This window comes from Tenebrio molitor, chromosome 8, assembly GCF_963966145.1.
Source record: "Tenebrio molitor chromosome 8, icTenMoli1.1, whole genome shotgun sequence".
NCBI classification, from domain to species: Eukaryota; Metazoa; Arthropoda; class Insecta; order Coleoptera; family Tenebrionidae; genus Tenebrio; species Tenebrio molitor.
The window spans coordinates 14,647,289-14,666,829 of NC_091053.1; the positions used below are offsets into that span (position 1 = coordinate 14,647,289).

General features: G+C 36.0%; 1 protein-coding gene across 1 annotated transcript in view; it reads right to left on the reverse strand.

The window, feature by feature from the left end:
• The window catches only part of LOC138136203 (pyrokinin-1 receptor-like), a 68,542-nt gene continuing 49,001 nt past the window's right edge, over positions 1-19,541 (reverse strand). The window contains exons 2-4 of the mRNA XM_069055261.1: positions 8,295-8,518; positions 7,255-7,457; positions 1-1,094 (exon numbers count right to left, since the gene is read on the reverse strand). Of these exons, the coding sequence (XP_068911362.1) occupies positions 656-1,094; positions 7,255-7,457; positions 8,295-8,518 (866 nt within the window). The 3' untranslated portion in view covers positions 1-655. The remainder of the gene's footprint in view (positions 1,095-7,254; positions 7,458-8,294; positions 8,519-19,541) is intronic.

Below are 19,541 nucleotides of genomic sequence, written 5' to 3' on the forward strand. Positions count from 1 at the left end.
TAATCGGTAATTAACACTTTATTAAAATATACAACTAGATATACAAATATAAATTTTATTATCACATAAAAATATTAAGTGAAATACATTTTAACATCATACAATGCTTAATAAAGTAAACAGCTCGACCTCTCCGGAACGGACTCCGCGAAGTTTCCTTCGACATTATTCTCACCAAATAGACCGTTCTAATGTATGTACAAATGCAACTTCAACAACTTACATTAAAGAAAGTAACAATATTGACTAGAATAACGTGAGCAGCGGACAAGGAGCGGCAAAAACGTTTAGCGATCACTCTTTCCAGTGATTGACATTCCTGTAATGGAAAAGCTTTTCGAAAAAAGTTCTCCCGCGCAAAATTTGATGATAGCATGCAATTTACACCCGGTAAAAAACTGCTTTATGTACACCGTGGACAAGAAAAAATCGGAGTGTCCTTCAATCACTACAACAAAAGCTCGGATTTAATGTAAATAATGCAAAGTAAATAAAAACAGTCACAAACTTTGCACCCATTATTTGAAATAAATGATGCAAAAAAAATATTACTGCAGTCAATCCGAGCTTCACCAGGACAGATTTACGAGATACAGAAATTATTGTTTTGACAGCCCGCCCCATCCCCCCTCGTCACCACCCTGGCGCCGTACTGCTAGCTGTAGTACTCCCTCCTCTTCACCTCCTTCATGTAGGTGGTGAGTTCGTCTTCGATGGCGCCGTTCTCCACGTCCTTCAGACTGCTGTTGCTGATCTCGCAGGGGCTGGTGCAGCGCGTCGGCGTCCTCTTCGGGCTGGTCTCCAGCTCCAGGAGGATGTTCGGTTCCTTGACGGGGGAGGCGTAGTAGGCCGAGAGACGCTTTCCGTCGTCGAAGGTGCGCCGAGCTATGCACTCGAAGTACTGCCAGAACTTGTTCATTTTGCGGGGCGGCTCCGAGGGGTTGATCTGGATCGAGATGAATTTGGTGCTGGGGGTGGTCGCCTCCGAGTGGGTCTTCCGCAAGTCGGCGTTCGACGCGTCCTTGATCCAGTCCACGTTTTGCAGGTTCTCCTCCTCGATGTCTGCCCCGCGGAACGTCGAGAAGGTCTTGTTCCTGCAAAGGATTTCGTTAAAAAAGTTGGAAAAATCTCTTTGAGAAAAAAGTCCCGTAAAAATTAACTGAGCATAAGATTGTGTTGTGGAGCACATCTGGGGACTTTTTGTAACATCAGGATACCTGAATCCTTACGACTCAATAGTGGGAAAAGCGCCAACAAAAAAAGCTCATAAAGCTCTGAAAAGTAATTTTACAAGGAGCACGAGTCTGCCTGACTGATATGAATCTAATTTTTGTGATATTTGCAATAACGTATTTACGCCGTATCTCCATAAAACTGAAAAACGAGACGCTTTCAAAATAATTTCTCTTAAAAAAATCCATTTTGTGGAGCTTTACACGACATCACGTCCCACCGATTCCTTTTCTTACAAAAAGCTGCGTAAACCATTCGTCGACACGGTCTAAAAGCAACGATTCCAACGTCCTGGCAAAGCTTTGTGTCAGCTTTAACATATTCGGTGCTAATTCATCCGAAACGATTCTTCAACTCGTAACCTAATAGTCCTGACCCTGAGCTTCGCTTCCGTGTGCTTAATTAATTAGCATCAGGTATCTGATTATCCTCCCCAGGACTGAATCGAGCTTCGACATTTGTCCTGCGGGTCCTTTGAATCCCTCCGCTTCATTCGCATAATTCAATGATCGACTGAGTTTTATTGACATCGAGAATATTCTCGAATTTCAATTTAAAATCCGGAAACAAGCTCCGGAATATTGCGAACACTTTAGAGCTTAGCGCTTAAGTTTGTCTTTTGTTTTTATTCTCTGGTGCTCTGATCCTGGCACGAAGTTGCTCGACGCTTCTTCTGTTAGGAAAAAAAAGTGCGATAGAGGAATTGTGAAAGCTTGGAGTGTACTGAATAAAAAATATTGAAAGTATATTTGCAAAATTGACGTCAGTAAAAAAGCTCAATTCGGTTTATTTTTGAAATATTTATTTGATGTTTTTGTGCTGGAAGCATAAGCGCAAATAAATTACTTTCAAATGTGAAGTGCTGAAAATGTGATTTGTAGCTTTTTGCGGATTGAAATAAAGCTAAAATAAAATCGTGACACAGTAGTTGCTCTTCTGCAGCTTGCAGATATAAATGTTTCATGACGAAGCTTTCAGACTTTAAAAATGTTTTATCTAATGAATGGATTGATATATTAATAAAGTATGACGATTAGAGGAAATGGGAAAAGTTATACTTTTATAGACTTTGGCAAGAATATGAATTTTTACACAAGTTATTAAAATGAGAAAAGTTGGGAAAACGATCTTGCAAAACATTTTATGTAGGTATATGTTTTTAGGTTAGAGTTCAAATAAAAATAATATTAAAGAGGCTTTTTTATGTTAAAATACAAAACAAAATAAAGAAGAATGTAAAATAATATTACCTGGTTTACTCCAATAACTAAAACCTTAAAGTGTGTCAAGGAGCCAAGGAACAGAGGAATCAAAGAATCAATCAAGAAAGTAATGAAAAAATCCAAGAATCAAAGAATCAAGGACTCAAAGAATTAAAGAATCAAGGATTCAAGGAATCAAGGAATTAGGAAATCAGGGAATCAAAGAATCAGAGAATCAGAGAATCAGAGAATCAGAGAATCAAAGAATCAAGGAATCAAGGAATCAAAGAATCAAGGAATCAAGGAATTAGGAAATCAAAGAATCAGAGAATCAAAAAATTAAAGAATCAAGGAATCAAAGAATCAAAGAATCAAAGAATCAAGGAATCAAAGAATCAGAGAATTAAAGAATCAAAGAATCAAAGAATCAAAGAATCAAAGAATCAAAGAATCAAAGAATCAAAGAATCAAGGAATCAAGGAATCAAGAAATCAAAGAATCAAGGAATTAGGAAATTACGGAATCAAAGAATCAGAGAATCAAAGAATCAAAGAATCAAGGGATCAAGAAATCAAAGAATCAGAAAATCAGAGAATCAAAGAATCAGAGAATCAGAGAATCAGGGAATCAAAGAATCAAAGAATCAAAGAATCAAAGAATCAAAGAATCAAAGAATCAAAGAATCAAAGAATCAAAGAATCAAAGAATCAAACAATCAAAGGATCAAGGAATCAAGGAATCGAAGAATCGAAGAATCGAAGAATCGAAGAATCGAAGAATCGAAGAATCGAAGAATCGAAGAATCGAAGAATCGAAGAATCGAAGAATCGAAGAATCGAAGAATCGAAGAATCGAAGAATCGAAGAATCGAGGAATCGAAGAATCGAAGAATCAAAGAATCGGAGAATCAAAGAATCAGAGAATCAGGGAATCAAAGAATCAAAGGAATCAAAGAACAAGAAACCAACGAACCAAGAAATCTAGGAATCAAAGAACCAACAAATCAAGGAATCAAGAAATAAAGAAATCAAGAAGTTTCTGATTCAAGGAATCCAGAAATCAAGGAGTCAGAGAACCAGAAAGTCAGGGACTCAGCGAGTTAAGGAATCAAGGAGTCAACGCGTCAAAGTATCAAAACAATTAAATAACCACTTAATGAAGTAAACAACTAATCAAGGAGTGAAATAATGAACTAATTAAAGAATTAGTAACGAATTAGTCAAGTGAACACGTAATGAAAGAATAGAGAATAATAATGAAATCAATTAATTATAGAATGAATTAATCAAGAAATTAAGGAATTAAGAAATCAGTAAACCAATGAGTCACAAATCAAACTGCAAAGGAATCAAAAGATTCCACGAATCTATGATTGAAAGAGTTGAGGGATCTAGGAATGAGGGATTCAAGTATTCGAGGAGCCAGGGTATTAGGAAACCAGAGAGTCAGAGAGGCGGAAGTCTAAAATTCAAGAAGCCAAGGAGTCAAAGAGCAAAGCAATTAAGGCTTAAGTAACAAATAATCAAGCCTTAGAGGAATCAAGGAATCACAATTTAAAGAATTGAAGGAATAAAAACATCAAAAAAGACAGTTATATCATTACAGTTTTAGAGGATATTTGGATTTAGAGATTTAAAAGGGATCAAAGGCATCAATGAATCAAAAAACGTCAGAGAATTGAAGTTTAATGGAGACAAAGTGTGAAGGGAAATCGAAAAAGTCAAAGTAAAAAATTAAGGAATAATAATCACTGAATTAAAAACAGTATAATTCTTTCATCTGATTTAATTTAAAAATATAGTAAAAAGAGACGCGTTCTTGTTAAATTCAGTAGAAACTGTCTAGACCATATAAGTTCCACAAAGATTATTTCAGACATACGGAACCCTAATCAGCTTAAAATAAACAGCAAACTTGGTGCAGAACATCTTATACACGACATTCTGCATTACCCAGCATCTTTGAAAGCAGGTATGTACGTCCTGAAGAGCTCAACTTAATAATTTCATCTGAATCAGACTTTACAAACTTGAACGTTTCATTCATACCCAATTTAGAATTTAGATTCTTATAAAACTTTTGAAAACAACTGAAGGAAAGGAAAACATATTGTCCTCATATTCTCGAATATAGATAATATGTAATTGGGGACGAATTTTTCCAATTCCTGAACGAATTGCTCGACAAAACTTCCACAGAAGGAAGTATTATTAAAAGAACGTAATTGCTCCCACCCGGGTGTGCTTAGCGTTCTTTATCGAACCGTAACTCCGAAAACTCGTGTAAGGATCAGATTGTTGAGTACTGTCAAGGTTAAAAAGTTTGCCGAACTCCTTGTTCGACCTTGTTTGACATCTGTCAAAGATAACCTCAAAATTTAAAATTGATTAATGTTTTTTAAGACTTTGCCCAGACGAACATGAAAAATGTTATTCAATATTCGTGCGCTGTCATTTTTCAGGTTGAGGCCAAAATATGAAGCACGAGGCGTCAGCCGAGTGATGCAAAATAGGCCGAATGTGACAGCACTACTCATACGAAAACAACCATTTCAAGCAAAATAAAAAATTACTTACTCAAGAAAGCCTTCAACACTCAAACTACACTGACTATTTTAATAGTTATTTGTATATCAAGGTCGCGAAATCATTCTTTTACATTCTAAACGCCAGTCTTAGATGGAAACTCTGATTTGTATCAAATATTAAAATAACGTTTACTTTAACGGCCGTCGTTAAAAGCAATTGTAGCGAAATTGGATTTCGCGGTCTGTTTTAGGTACGCGAAGTGCTCGTTTCGCGTACGGTTGCTCAAAAAATTTATTATTTGCTCATTTATATAGGTATCTATCTCATAACTGTGAGAGAAATTAATTCGAGCAGCAGGAAATTGGCCCATAAAGGGAGGACATCTGTCCCTTTTTCCGTCCTGTTGACGGTCTTAAAAGGATCAGGAATGGGAAAAATTCGGGCTTGTATCGACTTAACCGGGATTTCTGTTGGCCATTAAACAACAGAATTTATCCCTTCAGCTGACACGTTCACCGATTTATGTGCACCAGGGTTGTTCTCTAAATTTACTCTCCTGTTGTATACGAACAGGACACAAAGGAAGTTTAGGAGTCTATAATCAACGCCCGAAGTGAATCACTTTTACTCAATACTCTGATTCGAACTTCTCTGTACAAATCAATAAACGATTGTTCAAATGAAATTCTGCAAATGACAATTCAGATCCCTAGAAAGACAGAAAAGAGATTTATTTTTTATTTTTGGCGTTTTTAAATCATTATCTGCCAATTTTACAAGCTTCAACGCAATATCGATAAAAGGGAAGAATTCGACATAAAAAAAATTACTAAGAGCTTACGTAAGAAGAACAAGAGCCCTTGAAATGAAACCTTGAATCTGTAAACCGTTTTTCAAACACTTCCCGAGATCCATCGTTGTAATTTCCATAATATCGGTCATTTCCATTCGCCGCTTTGCGCAAATCGTCATATTTTATTCCCTCCGTGAAACATAATTGCTGATCAATTTGAAAAACAAATCATTAAAATCTACTCACAGTCGAAGTGAAAACTCCCACGCTGCAACACGCAAAAGCAAATCCCTGTTTTCTGCATTAATAACGCATTTTCCCTTGACACAAGTCTAGTAATCGAGAACTCAGTTTATTTTCCAAGTAAACTTTTCATTTTTGTTGCAGCGCACACGCATTCTACATCTCTTCCTGCACCCTCTCCACATTTCCTGCATAATACACAAATCGACCGCCAAAACGGCTACATAACTGCCGAAAAATATCTCCCTATTCATTCTTTAATTTCCTAACCGGGTTCATTTCCAGGTGGTGAAGTTACTTTAACCAAAATATTTATCACCGGTCTATCTTCATAAAGTCACGCTTTCGCCATTATGTGCGTTTATGAGACCCGAGCTTGCTAAATATTACATTCTTACGTATCAGTTACATAACGTAGTTCCGGTAAACAGGAATTTAATGAATTTTTTATCGAATAATCCGTTTACTGTTTGGAATTCCTTCGATCGCTATTGCCATTATGCCTATGGGCCCCTTAATGTAAGACAGGAAATTGAACATTTAAAATATTTACGGTTGACTTAACGTTAACAGCCTCACAAAACTAGTTCATCTGAATTTATGTTGGAAGCTTCAATGGGGACGATTCAGTTCATTCATGAAGTTGATAAGTGATGTGGGATGAAATTGTTTGCCACTGCACTACAAGAGAAGTACATGATGTGATGTTTCTGGCGTAAAATGGAGTGGCGTGTGTTTGGACAAGCAACCGCAAATTAATTTCTATGTTAGTGGAGGAAGTCAAGATTTTAAGGGGATTAACAATTTTTCGAGTCGCACTTCATCAAGCTTCATTTTAAAAAGCTTCCTCACCTAGTGGCTCTCCTAGTCTGTTTGGCTACACTGGGTGAGAGTTATGATGAGAGATGGGTTCGTAGGTAGTTTACCAAGGTGTGGAGATGCTGGTTTGAGCATTGCCTATCTGCGATAGGCACTTATTTTCGCAATGGAATTAGAAAAAAACTCCACACCTCGCCTGGCGGTGCTGGGATTCGAACCCCGGACCTCCCGAGTGCAAAGCGAAACCGCAAGCGCTTGTCCACAACACTCGGTAAGCTTTGTTACTTTATAAACTGATTTCTTTTTACATCATTGCCTCACGCAGCTTTCACCCTCTTTGATCAAACATCTGCGCGGTTTTCCCTTTGACAAACACGATCGGCACCCTCAGGAGCGCATCCGCCCCTCGAAGCGACCAAGTCAAAGACATACAAACCTCCTCATGCCCGGATGGACCCCGTTGATCGACTCTACCGAAGTTTTCTGAGTAACGGAGGAGTGCGAGTGTAGAGTAGGGTCATCCCTCCCGGAGTCTGTAGAATCAGGGCCGCGTTGAGCAGAACGAGAGAGAACTGAGTAAGATCGTTGCGGTCGGGTCGTCTTGAAGTGCCCCAGGCCGCAACAGCGGGAGAAGGTTTCCTGAAAAATATGGACTAGAAATGCTTTAAGCTATGAGGCGGCATCGCACAATTATAGGTGTAGCTCACCTTCCAAAAAAAAAATAATGAAATAAATTAGTTATTGCGCTGATATTAAAAGTATAAGTTGGGACGTGGCGAGCCTTAGGGGATGACGCAGGTCACAGGTCAATCTAACTTTGAGAGTAAAAAATTAAATTCGTCGCGTGTTGTTGTCAAGTTGCAAATTATTATTTTAAAAATATTTTTTACTACAGTCCACTGTGGATATTTTTAATCAAAACAAATCAAAGATAAAACCTTCTTAAGGTGGACGTTCTCAACTCAGCAACTTCCTAATACTCTAAAATTTAATTTACATTTTTCGGAAACCCTGCTGCGGCGAGTTGACGAGGCATGCGGCTTTTGTTCGAGTAGAAAATTCTCCCTAAATGTCTACCCACTGAAAACGAATTAATCTGATCATACTATCTCTCCTAAGCCAGCCGAGTAATAATATTACTGACAGTTTCAGTTACATTAATCATCTCGGTTGGATGAGAACTAGCGCGTTTCGCTTTTCACAGTTTCGCTAAACTAGTACTGAAAGAGTTTTTTGCACGGTTTTAATGAATCCAAAAGAGAAATTATTTAAATGATTTATGCCCGAAAACGTCAGCTGTGAATTACTCTTCCACAGAAAAAAAATTAATCGTTGCTGGTACCCTTCATCCCTTGCACGTCTTATTTTTGTTGGTAATTAAATTATCCAGATGTTTTTTTAGCTAGAGCTGCTTAGGATCTCTCCGGGAGGGCTCACAACCGCCTCTTAATCTACTTACATCGATAAAAAGCTTACCTTGAAAGCTTCCCGGAATTTCACCGACATGATATTGTACAAGATTGGGTTTATTGTTGCGGACATGTAGTAGAGAATTCCGCTTATGTACGTTACGATTTCATATATTTTCAAGTAGAGGGAGTGGTTCTCGGCGTCGGGCTTCGTCAGGGTTGTGTACATGCTGTACAAGCGCTGGGCGTGGAAGGGGGCCCAGCAGATGAAGAAGGCCACCACTACCGCCACTGAAAAAAATTATTATGTTACTCAAAAGAAGGTAAAAATATGTTTAAATACAAGTGTTCGTTTATTCGCTCATTCGCTAATTCGTTCATTCGCTCGTTCGAAAATCAAATAAAAACTTGATGTTGTTGGCATTATTAGATGTTGAAGATGTCATAAATGCGAGATGTAAAATCGAAAATTATTATTTTCTTTGTATAATGAAATAAAAAAAAATAGAACTTATTAGCATAAATCACGGATTTAGTACCAGAGCGCCCCGTACTAACCCTTTCGGAGCGCTACCGTCGCCAGCGAGAATCTAATCGCTGGGCCCCTACCATCATCATCAGCTGCGCGCCGTCGGAGCGTGCCGCATCATCCCCAGCCAGGCTATAAAAGGGATGCACGCATGGACAAATCAATCATTATTCATATGATCATTCGAACTCCCTCAAGAGTCTCACAACAAACCTTTATTAACTTTGTTTACCTTTATGTAAATAAACAATTTACAACACAAACACTGTTAAAAGTGGCTCCACAACGTGGGGCCTGCTGTTAAAACTTTATAATTTCGTTTTAATTCCAACTAAATATAAATCTGACATTTGAAGAATACTTATTGATGTCAAGTGTTTGTTAAAATGCGAACATAACATTATAAATCCTCTGAACGACGTTTGTGCTTAAAGTAAATTATTTCAATGGCCAAATTTATTTACAAACTAATGCCAAGGGCATCTGTGCAAAACAAGTTTTAACAATAAAAAACTAAGATCTTTGTCAATATACCAAATTAAATATTCAGAAGAATCAACAGGAAATTTTGTACTTGGGAAAAATAATGATTGTGATATTTTTTAGTAAAATGGATCAAAATGAAAAATCGTAATAAGAATGGAAGCGCAAGCGAGAAAAATGCATCTTTCAGAGGAAACTTTAACCTCATTCTAAGGGTGATCTGTCACTCCAGGAGTCTTCTATTCAGGACGATAAATCCTTCGTAAATACATAATGCTGAGTTTTCATCGCGAGTTGACCTTACATTGTACAATTCCATTTAGTTTAATCTTAATTTAGTATTCAGACTTTTTCACACGTGTTGTATTGTTTTCTATCCTCTAATAAATTTTAAAAAGTACTTCGCGACGAATTATTAATTAATTCGCATGGACGTATCCATTTTGCACACTAATGCTAGTTACACCGATGACTATGCAGAGAGAAGGTGCTAGAAAGAGTATTTTTCACAATAACCCGTTTAGAATTATTGTTCCTACAGTAAAAATTGTTACCTAGCTTAGTAAATTTTTTTTAAAATCTACAAGTTTTTTATCTTCAAGCGATCGAAAATCGCTCATTTGTGTATCTCCACAGAGACGGTTAAAGTGGCATTTTTTTCTGAGTAAAAATACTTCAAGTCCTAAGAGTATTAAAAAAGGCCTCTAAAAAAGTGAAATAACGAAATTATTACCCAATATTTAATCGGTTCCACTGTGGCGTAAGACGAGTCGTCCATTGTGGGCGTGTTCATTGATGTCAAATAGCGCAAGATGGCCCTTTATTGTTAAAAAGTAAACAGTTGTAAGTTGTAATCGTGTGCTATTCACGTTTTGATAATTTTTATTATATTTAACGAATATTTGAAGTATGACCGATGCCATTGAAAACGAAATGCATTCCACCCCTCGAGAATTGACGCAGATCGCGGCAAACTATGTAGGATCTAGTTCCACGAAAGGCCCCGAAAAATGTATGATTGCTACATAATGCTCATGATGAAAAGAATCTGGCTACAAAGTCCCTAGAGGAACAATTATAAATTATTATTGTAAGTTATGTCTGGCCGGCGCTTCTGATGCGATGAATTCACCAATTTGACAATGAGAGATATCTAAGATTTGGGCTCTGGTATCTTAGTAAAAGTTCAGGATACTAAAAATTACAAATCGCGATCATTCACTATTTTGGGGAAGTTTTACCTGGAAATTTGCAGACTTCTCTAGGCTTAGCACAAAAAGACTCACTTCTACTCTTTATGATATAATCTAGTATTGTACGACTGAGACTTTCTGAGATCCGACGGCTGATTTGTTGATTTGTTTACGACGCCAATGTAAACTCACCTTTGGTAACGGCGCCCGTTATTCGTATTACTACCACATTTATTACTTAATTTTTAACAATATGTATGTTTTCGTATCTAGATCGAATGCTCTTTATGATTTGCGAAATTGTGATGGCGTGTAAATTGTAAAAGTTATAAAAAATAGTTAGAATTTAAACGATAAAATACATTTTATGAATGATACACAATTAGTTTTCAAACCTTTTGAGACGGATAAAAAACATTCTATTAAGGAATCCATAATGTATGAGTCTTCGTAGATGAATTTCTTTCGAACTTTTTTTATTTCAATTATTGTTCGATTTTGTAAAAAACCAAAGATGGATATATCAAGGCAAATAAACATGTCATTTTTGTATGTACACAAATTGAAAGATATTTGAGTTAAAAAAAATCTAATTTGTCTTGTTATATGTAGAAATGAAAGCAGATGGAAAAAACTCGAAGCCTAAATATGATAGAAAAATGTTTCACAATAACAAAATAACAAATAACAAAAATTGCACAAAGTTTATTACAATTTCAAAATTCAAAATTAAATAAAATTAAATTAATTAAATATTGAAAAAAAAGATTTTATTATTTTTGTCTTTTAAGTCGATGTAAATTATAAAAAGGAACTTAACGTTGTGAAAATAAGTCATGTTGTTGGATCTTGTGTAACACAACAAAAACGTTCGAAAAGAACGAGAAACAAGATGACACTGTAAGTATCGAAGTAGATAAATCGGATAATGAACTCAAACATCCATAAATGATTCGGTCCAATTATTATCAAATAAAAGCACTCGACTGTGTCTCGTGCTCTTATTTGATAATAAAAAAGTGCAGAACACTCCAAAAATAAGGATAAGATAATAATTCAATTAATTAGAGGATGAAATAATGAGAGGATGAGATTCTGAGATGATGAGATGACGGGATGAGCAATTGAGAAGATGTGAAAATAAGATGAGAAGAGAAGATGACAACAAAAAAGATGTGAAGAAGAGATCCGAAAATAACACCACGATATGATGAGTAAACAAGGAGATGAGAAGATGAAAAGATGAGGAGATGAGAAGATGAGAAGATGAGAAAATGATAAAATGAGAAGGTGTGAAAGCAAGAAGGTGATAAGGGCAGAAAATAACAAAAGAGAGAGAAATCAAAAAATGATCCCACAAGAAGAGAGGAAATGAGAAGGTGAAAAGATGAGAAGGTGAGAAGATGAGAGAATAAGAAGATGACAAGGTGACAAAATGACAGGAGATGATGAGATCTGAAGATGACAAAATCAGAAAATTACAAGACAACAAGATGAGGAGATAAGGAGTTGAGGAGATGAGGAGATGAGGAAATGAGGCTATGAGGAGATGAGGAGATGAGAAGATGACAAGGTGACAAAATGACAGGACAACATAACGAGATGTGAAGGTGACAAGATCAGAAAATTACAAGACAACAACATGAGGAAATAAGGAGATGAGAAGATGAGAAGGTGAGACGTTGTGAAGATAAGAACATGAGAAGAGGAGAAAATGAAGATATAACAAAATGATCAAATCATAAGATAATCATATAATTTAAGAGTAATAATTTATTTACTCCGACAGATTCAACTTTAACTCCTTGTCACTTGGAGCTAAAAAAAATCCAATGAAACGCATCAACAACGTTTCGTACTCTATCGACTCCTTAACGAGTTTTTTTTAGATCCCAGTTAGAAGCTTCTTGAAAATAACTGTCACAAAATGTGTTGTTTCGTAAAATTCATTTTACAGTTTAAATTCAAACTGTTATAACTTTAGCAATTTGTGAGCCATTACAATTTTACATATACTGCCATAAAGATCATTCATCGTAGATGCTCAAACATGCATATCGTTGAAAACTGATTAATAAATGCAGTAAGGCGAATTTAACGAGCGCCGTGATGAAGAGTAAGTATTCGGTTGGCGTCATAAACAGACTAACATATTAACGACCGTATTGCAGAAACTGTTAATTAATTAAATTTTTGTAGAAGAAACTTTGTTCAAAATTTAGTAAGCTACAAGATTAGTCTGAACTATTTTATCATTGGAACAATTCTAAATGTGTTTTTAGAATTTGCGTCTCTAATAGCTCTATTATTGTATTCAATTTGGAGTCGTTTATGGCTATCTATTAAAGCACTCGTAGTTTAATAGATCTCTAAGAAAATTTTTATCAATATTTCAGTGTATTATTGTCATTTACACCAAAAAACTTCCAATATTAATGTTCAAACTCTACTTTTTAACATCTGTTGCAGATGTAGTTGCATCCGTTACCTTGAATAACCAATTAATACAAAATTCCCTACAATTTGAAAATTTAATTTTTTTATTTAAAAATTAAAACAAGGTTGCAAATTCTAAAAAATAACATTAAAAACTCGTTTTATAAGGGCATTGGCGCACTCGTCCCATAGAAAACTCCCCTACGGCTCGTTTTCTACACCTGGGACTCGTGGGCCAAATCAACTCTTATAAAACTCGTTCTCTAATATACTATATTGTTACTTTTTACCTGCGCCACTGGGACGTGTTATGTGACTTATGTGAACATCTAAGTCAACAAAACTACCAAATAACATTTCTCTGCCACTTCTTGTAAAGCAGACCTGGCGACTGACTTTTTCTTTATTTATTGAAACCATTTCTTTCTCACCTGGTCACATATGATACTAATTTGTTTGAATTTTTCCCCCTCCCCATATCCTCTTTCCCCCCCCCCCCCAAACTGTCCTTTTTGCAACCGAGACATTTAAACTTCACTAATTTTGGCGTTTAATTTAACAATGGACTATATTACGACGAGATAACGCCGGAGCGAGGAAGCTTTTATGTGAAGTTTAACTTCCAAAGCTTCACCGCTGACATTGATTGAATTATCTGCAGCTTAACCCTGTTTTAAGTCCTCAGCTTACGTGTGTGTCATTTCACGTGGGGGGTCACCCCGACTAAATAATTCCAGGGTCTCATTAACCGCACTCTCTACCCTAAACAAACCCCCAGAAATTAATAAAAGCAAATAACGAAATATTTATTACCTATCACACCAGAGGGAAAATTCATTCATTCAAACAAGTGACCGCATTAATGAGATGGGGACACTTTGTTTTACCACTTTACGAAATTCGTTTTCCTTGTTCCGGGGTACTTTTTGCTGGGGTGGGGAAGGGATTGCTTCCGGAAGGGTGGACCGCTGGAGGCGTAATTTAAAATGGAGGATAATTTGGATTAGTTGTTTCCAGTAAAAAGGTGTTTTATTCGTTTGTGTCAAAGCTGCACAATTGTGAAATAAACAAAAATAATAAACAATAAAGATAACAATAATTAAATAATAATAATAAGGTGGTCGTGTTACCTGAGGGTACTATTTTATCATTCGATCATACAAATTAAGCAATGCTGCTTGCGGTTGTGATATGGATGGGAGGTCAGCACACAGTAACCACATCGTCTTTTTTTATTACTTTTTTACCTCTTTGTGAAAATACGTCGCACCACCTGTTCATTAAAGATGCTACAGAACACCCCTTTACCTTTGATCTCCACAGCACAGCACAGAACAGTTATTTAAGCACACCTTAAGATTAAATTAAATTTCATTCCAACCAAAAACAGATGGTGCCTAACTAATTGCCTCCATTACTGTTAAATACTTAACTCCGATTTTACATTTTGTATATTTATTAATTAAATTTCTGTAAATTGTCTTGAGCGTCTAGACGCTTTAACAGCTTAATCAAAATAATTTCTCCGTATTCTTCGACGGTGTTGGTTAAGGCGAGGTTAACAAGAGCGCAAAATGACACGCGATAGTCTTATTAGAAAAGAGAAATGTCAGGATCGAGGCACGCAATACAAACGACAAAAAATAAAAATGGAAAAAGTTGTAATGTCAAATCGATGAAATGTATTTTCGAATAAATACTGTAATTATGAAGCTTGTTTTTCACATTTTAACACGATGATCTGTATCTGGACGTAAAAAAGCTCTTGCAGGTATAGACATGGGACGAGGTTAATGAATGATAAATAAGCAATGGTTTAAATGATTAATGATGTTTTAAACAAGTTTTTCGGTGCATCAACAATTTTTTCATTTAGCTGCGAGCTTGGGGGATGTCGGATATATCACATAAAAAATTAACAGTGAAGGTTTCATCAATAAAAACGGTGGAAAAGCTATTTGATGTAGTGGTCTATGAATCAAATATGCCAGAATTTATTTAATACTAGGCATGTGTAAATCGATGGATTTTTTGTGAGGACTTTTCATTTATAAATGAATGTACTACATTTTAAGTTTATTGAATATAGATGTTTGTTGTTTTGAATGATTAAAAAAGTTAATTGAATTTTGTGTTTGCGTCAGTGTCATTGTTTTTCATCCCGTGTTGTATTTTTCACAAAAACAGTTTATTGTAAAAATTAAATGGTTTACTCAACTGAGCACAAAGCATTCACGATCGAAAGTTATTTTCGCAACGGTCATAACGATGAGTGCCATGTTGTTTTCAACAATAGTTTCAATTTGTACAAAATGTCATTGATTAGAAACAATTTAGGAAGTGTTTTAGGCCTATTGTGAAATTGTGTTGGCACACTGGAGGCAGAACAAATAAAGAAGTAGCGAAAGATCAACAAAACGTACGTTTTCAAAGACACTGCACAAGTGAAAAATTGTTTAGTTGTGTGTTCCATCAGAATTACTAAAAAAAAGTATGTAATCCCATTTGAAAAAAAATATTTTGACAGTTTAGTCTTGAAGCCCTTAGAGCTATACATGAATTTAGGAAGCCGTTTTGTAGCCTATTAACAACCATTTAATTTGGTGTACAGATAATTAAAATCCTCCGATAAATAAGGAAGCTATGGACTCGTCTTTTTTTGGGGACACCCTGTATGAATTCACAAAACTTGTAAAACGTGAGAAGCTTGGTGTGTGGTAAGACACTAATAGGACGAGTTCTCTTTGATGGTAATAATGCAAGTCATTGCAAGAAGAGACACTTTGGATGCACTAAGACATTTTTTTTCATAATTATCTTATCAGTAGAAATACATAATTCCTTGGCCCCCACGTTCACGTGACTTAATTCCTTGTGATTTCTATCTCTCTAAAAAACAAACTCAGAATGTGTTATGAAGAAGGCGGTGCACACTGTCAACACCTTTTACGACAACATACAGTTTGACAAAAACAGCTTGGCACACGAAATGCCCGGTAGAGGAAACGAAAGAGTGTCTGTAAGAGAAGGATATGGTTAGTGTTGTAGGTACGGTACACTCAATGAAGCAAATCTGCTAAACAACCCGGAGATGCTGTCCACTTGAAGCTTGAAACGGTTTATTCTCTTTATATTTTTTTAGACCTATGAGGTTCGTTTAAATTTAGATAAGCAACACAGAAAAAGCAGTAGCTCTGAAAAGAACAGATTTTTATCTTATCAAGAAGCTCTGATTGTCGCCTGTTTGTACAGTTTTCTCAATTTCGTTGTAGGTCGTAAAATTGTATTGTATATTAGGAGCGATTAACGGTTGGGTTTGAAAAGGTTGGAAAGCAGTGCGTGTCATTTGCCGTACAATGCAAATATGCAAAATGTACAATACAACTCTGCATAAAATATTACCTGCAAGATCTTTAATAACATTTTACGACCTACAACCAAATTGAGAAAACAATAAATACCTTGACACGCAACTAACATTTGCGCTCTTCTAGTAGGAGTGATTTCTTCCTGCTTCATTTCCTAATCTTGCAATGTTTAATGAAGTTATGTTTCCCTTTGACATAATTTTCTTTTTTTATTTCTTAACCAGTTTTATTTTTAAACGCCCGTTAGATTCACCTATTCACAATTTTAATTAAGAAATTGTATTTCTTATCCTGCCACGAACGAATTCTGTTTCAGTCATCTTCTCAAAGTATTCTTTTTGTTGTTACTGTGTTAGATAAACACTGAAAAGCTCAAGTTTATCTCGACTTTATGACACAAAATACCCGAGACCAGACAAGAATTCCTTCCAACTGTTTCAAAGTATATCGCAAAGATATCACATTCGTCTCTGAACAAATTAAATACTTATCCTGCCTTGAAAGAATTTTTCTCTTCCAATTCAGCTCCAACCCCATTTGCATCAGCCGCGATTACACAACTGAAAAAATATTCAGATACGTATTATTGAAATTCTAATTGGCTCGCTCACAAAATTTAATCGCCCCAACCGAATTCCGATCCGGATTCCTTGTAAATAATTCACCAATCCCGGAATTTTCCTATCGTTATGTAAATAAAGACAGAGCTGAGGCACAATTTTTCATGCAATATACATGACTGTCAATTACTGGGGTGTCATTTGGGAAATTGTGAAACACCCTCCCGGATTTTTGTTCAGGGACGAACACTTAAAACAAACCGAAAAAGGAATTTTCCGACTGAACGGAGGCCAACAGGGTTGTAAAAAAAATGATCGGGGTGGATTCGATGATGCGAAAACAAATCGAGACTATTGTTTAGCGAGCCGCCATTTTACCGCTCTCACGAATTAAACAAATGGAGATTTTTCACTGTTTACATAATTTGATTGCTCTTTTTATGAGGTGAAGCGAAAAAATCTTCGCCTGGCTGGAAAAATTCACACAAACTTTTCATGATCGAAGTGTCAACTCGCACCCCTTCAGGTAATAAACGACACTATAATTGAATCAGTTGCACCCTCTACACCCGTATTGATGTTAAACAGAAAACGGCGTGTTAACAATGGGACGAGGGTGGACTCTAAAAATTAATCTGAGAGGGGTGATTAATTTTAAATATTAATCAGGACAGATTAAAATGCTTTCTATTGTTCCGATCTAGAGACTAATTTAAGAGAATTAAAAAATAATTAAAAGACAGATTGGGATTGATTTTCATTTTCGCAACCGACGAGTTCGTTGGCCAATTAATATTTTATGTCATTTCATCAATGTTCTGTAGTACGAGGAAAAAGCGCGCGGAAAATGCGTGTTAAGAAGAAAAGAAGATTCAGATCCACCACCAGACTGGAAACAAGTATGAAAAATCTTTGTTTGAAATAATCTCATTAAAACTGTTAACACAGCATGAACATTTGCACTTGAGACTTTCGTTTCCAAATCAAACAATTTTCCACACCAGGGAAATCAACCTACTCGAATTAAACGCTTTTCCAAATCAATTCTGCTTCTGATGCAAAAACTAACGGGCCTTCAAATAAATTTATATTTAGAGCAACTTATGGAAATTCAATTGTTTGCAACATTTTTCCAGCTTATAAAATGACACAAGAAACGTTTGACATTTTAACGAAATAAAATTAGGTTAGAAAATATTTTAAATTTTTGTAGTGCATTCTCCCTATTCCCCCTCCACGGAATATGACAATATGAAATTGGGAAAAAGCTTACTATGGAACCTGTGTAACTCCGGAGAATAATTGGTTACCTACAAAAATTACTTTACACTGTTAACAGAATTAGAATGTCGCCTACGCCTACTCTAAATATATATTTATTTGAAGGCCCGATACTTCGTTTTTTAAAGCGACTTCGCTGAAAATTCATCAATAATTTCGTTCTAGTTTTACGTCGTAAATCACCTTGTGATAATCCCACAACTGTCAAGTTTGCAGATTTACGATGCACCTTACTAACGTGACAACTAAACATTCTCCCGAAACTTTGACAACTTGACAGCTGGAATGCGCATAAATAACGCCCAATCGAAATTAATTTGTCCATCATTTCAGTAGTTAGGTAGTGTTCAATTTGACCCAAAAAGCAAACAAATTTGTCTGTGTTGGAACCAGCTAAACGCAAATGTTGTTTGTTTTATGTGTTTATTTAGATAGGACCTACGAACATAATGCCGGGCATGCTGCATGTTTATTAATTGGATTGCACTGCACATAAATCCCACACTTTGAGTAAACTTCACTCCAAATAAGTAAAGTGCTGACAGCATTTTCAGGATTACTTTATTACCACATCGATTACTTACTTTGTTGTGTACACTACAATTGAGCAATTTTTTCTAACTTTGTTTGCACTCTTTCTAAATAAATGTTGTAAGTTCAATTCAATTTCAACAATTACTTTAAGCCTTAAAATAACATTTTACTTTCTAACCTAAAAATGACATGATGCAAACTAAACTAGTTCGTTTCAACATGTATGCAACCAGCATTGCAACCCTGTTGAAAGTGTTGCCGGAGCCGGATTATCTAAATGCGAGCAACACTGTGAGCAACTTCTTTTTCCACTCTTCGCTTTCCAAACTTCCATTTCCAAATTACTATACTGCAACTGCAAGTTGTGTTATTAATTTAAGACTCCACTTGTGCGGGTGTGTTCCAAACAGAGCCTGAAGACACCACATGTAGCAGCTACCTTACTGCTGTGAGCTTTAAGCTGCAAGGAAATAACTTTGAACTTCTGCCCTAAGTCTTTGTGTGCAACAAACAAAGCGACTCGATACAAACACAACAATAAATCCTTTTTGCTGAAAAGTTCTTGTATTGAATATATTCGCCTGGCAAAAGAAACTTTTCGAGTAGCTAAAAGACAAGATTATGCTCTCAAAGTTCAAAGTTTGTGCCATTTTAACATTTAAATCGAAATCATCTCCGCGACAATATTGTTCCAGGCAATAAAGTGCTCGGCGTAGGCATCCCCTTCCAGAAACAAATTTTCATAAAAATATTTTAACTTTTTAATACAACTCCGGAAGAAATGTCAGACTGGGATGTGAACTCTAAAGTGAAGCTTAATTGTCACAACCGCCTTGGAACGAGCAACCGGTGGCAAAAAATGTCCTGTAAGTAGTCGCATCCCCGAGAGCTTTCGTTCACCAGGTTCATTTACAATTTCTCGTGTGCAAA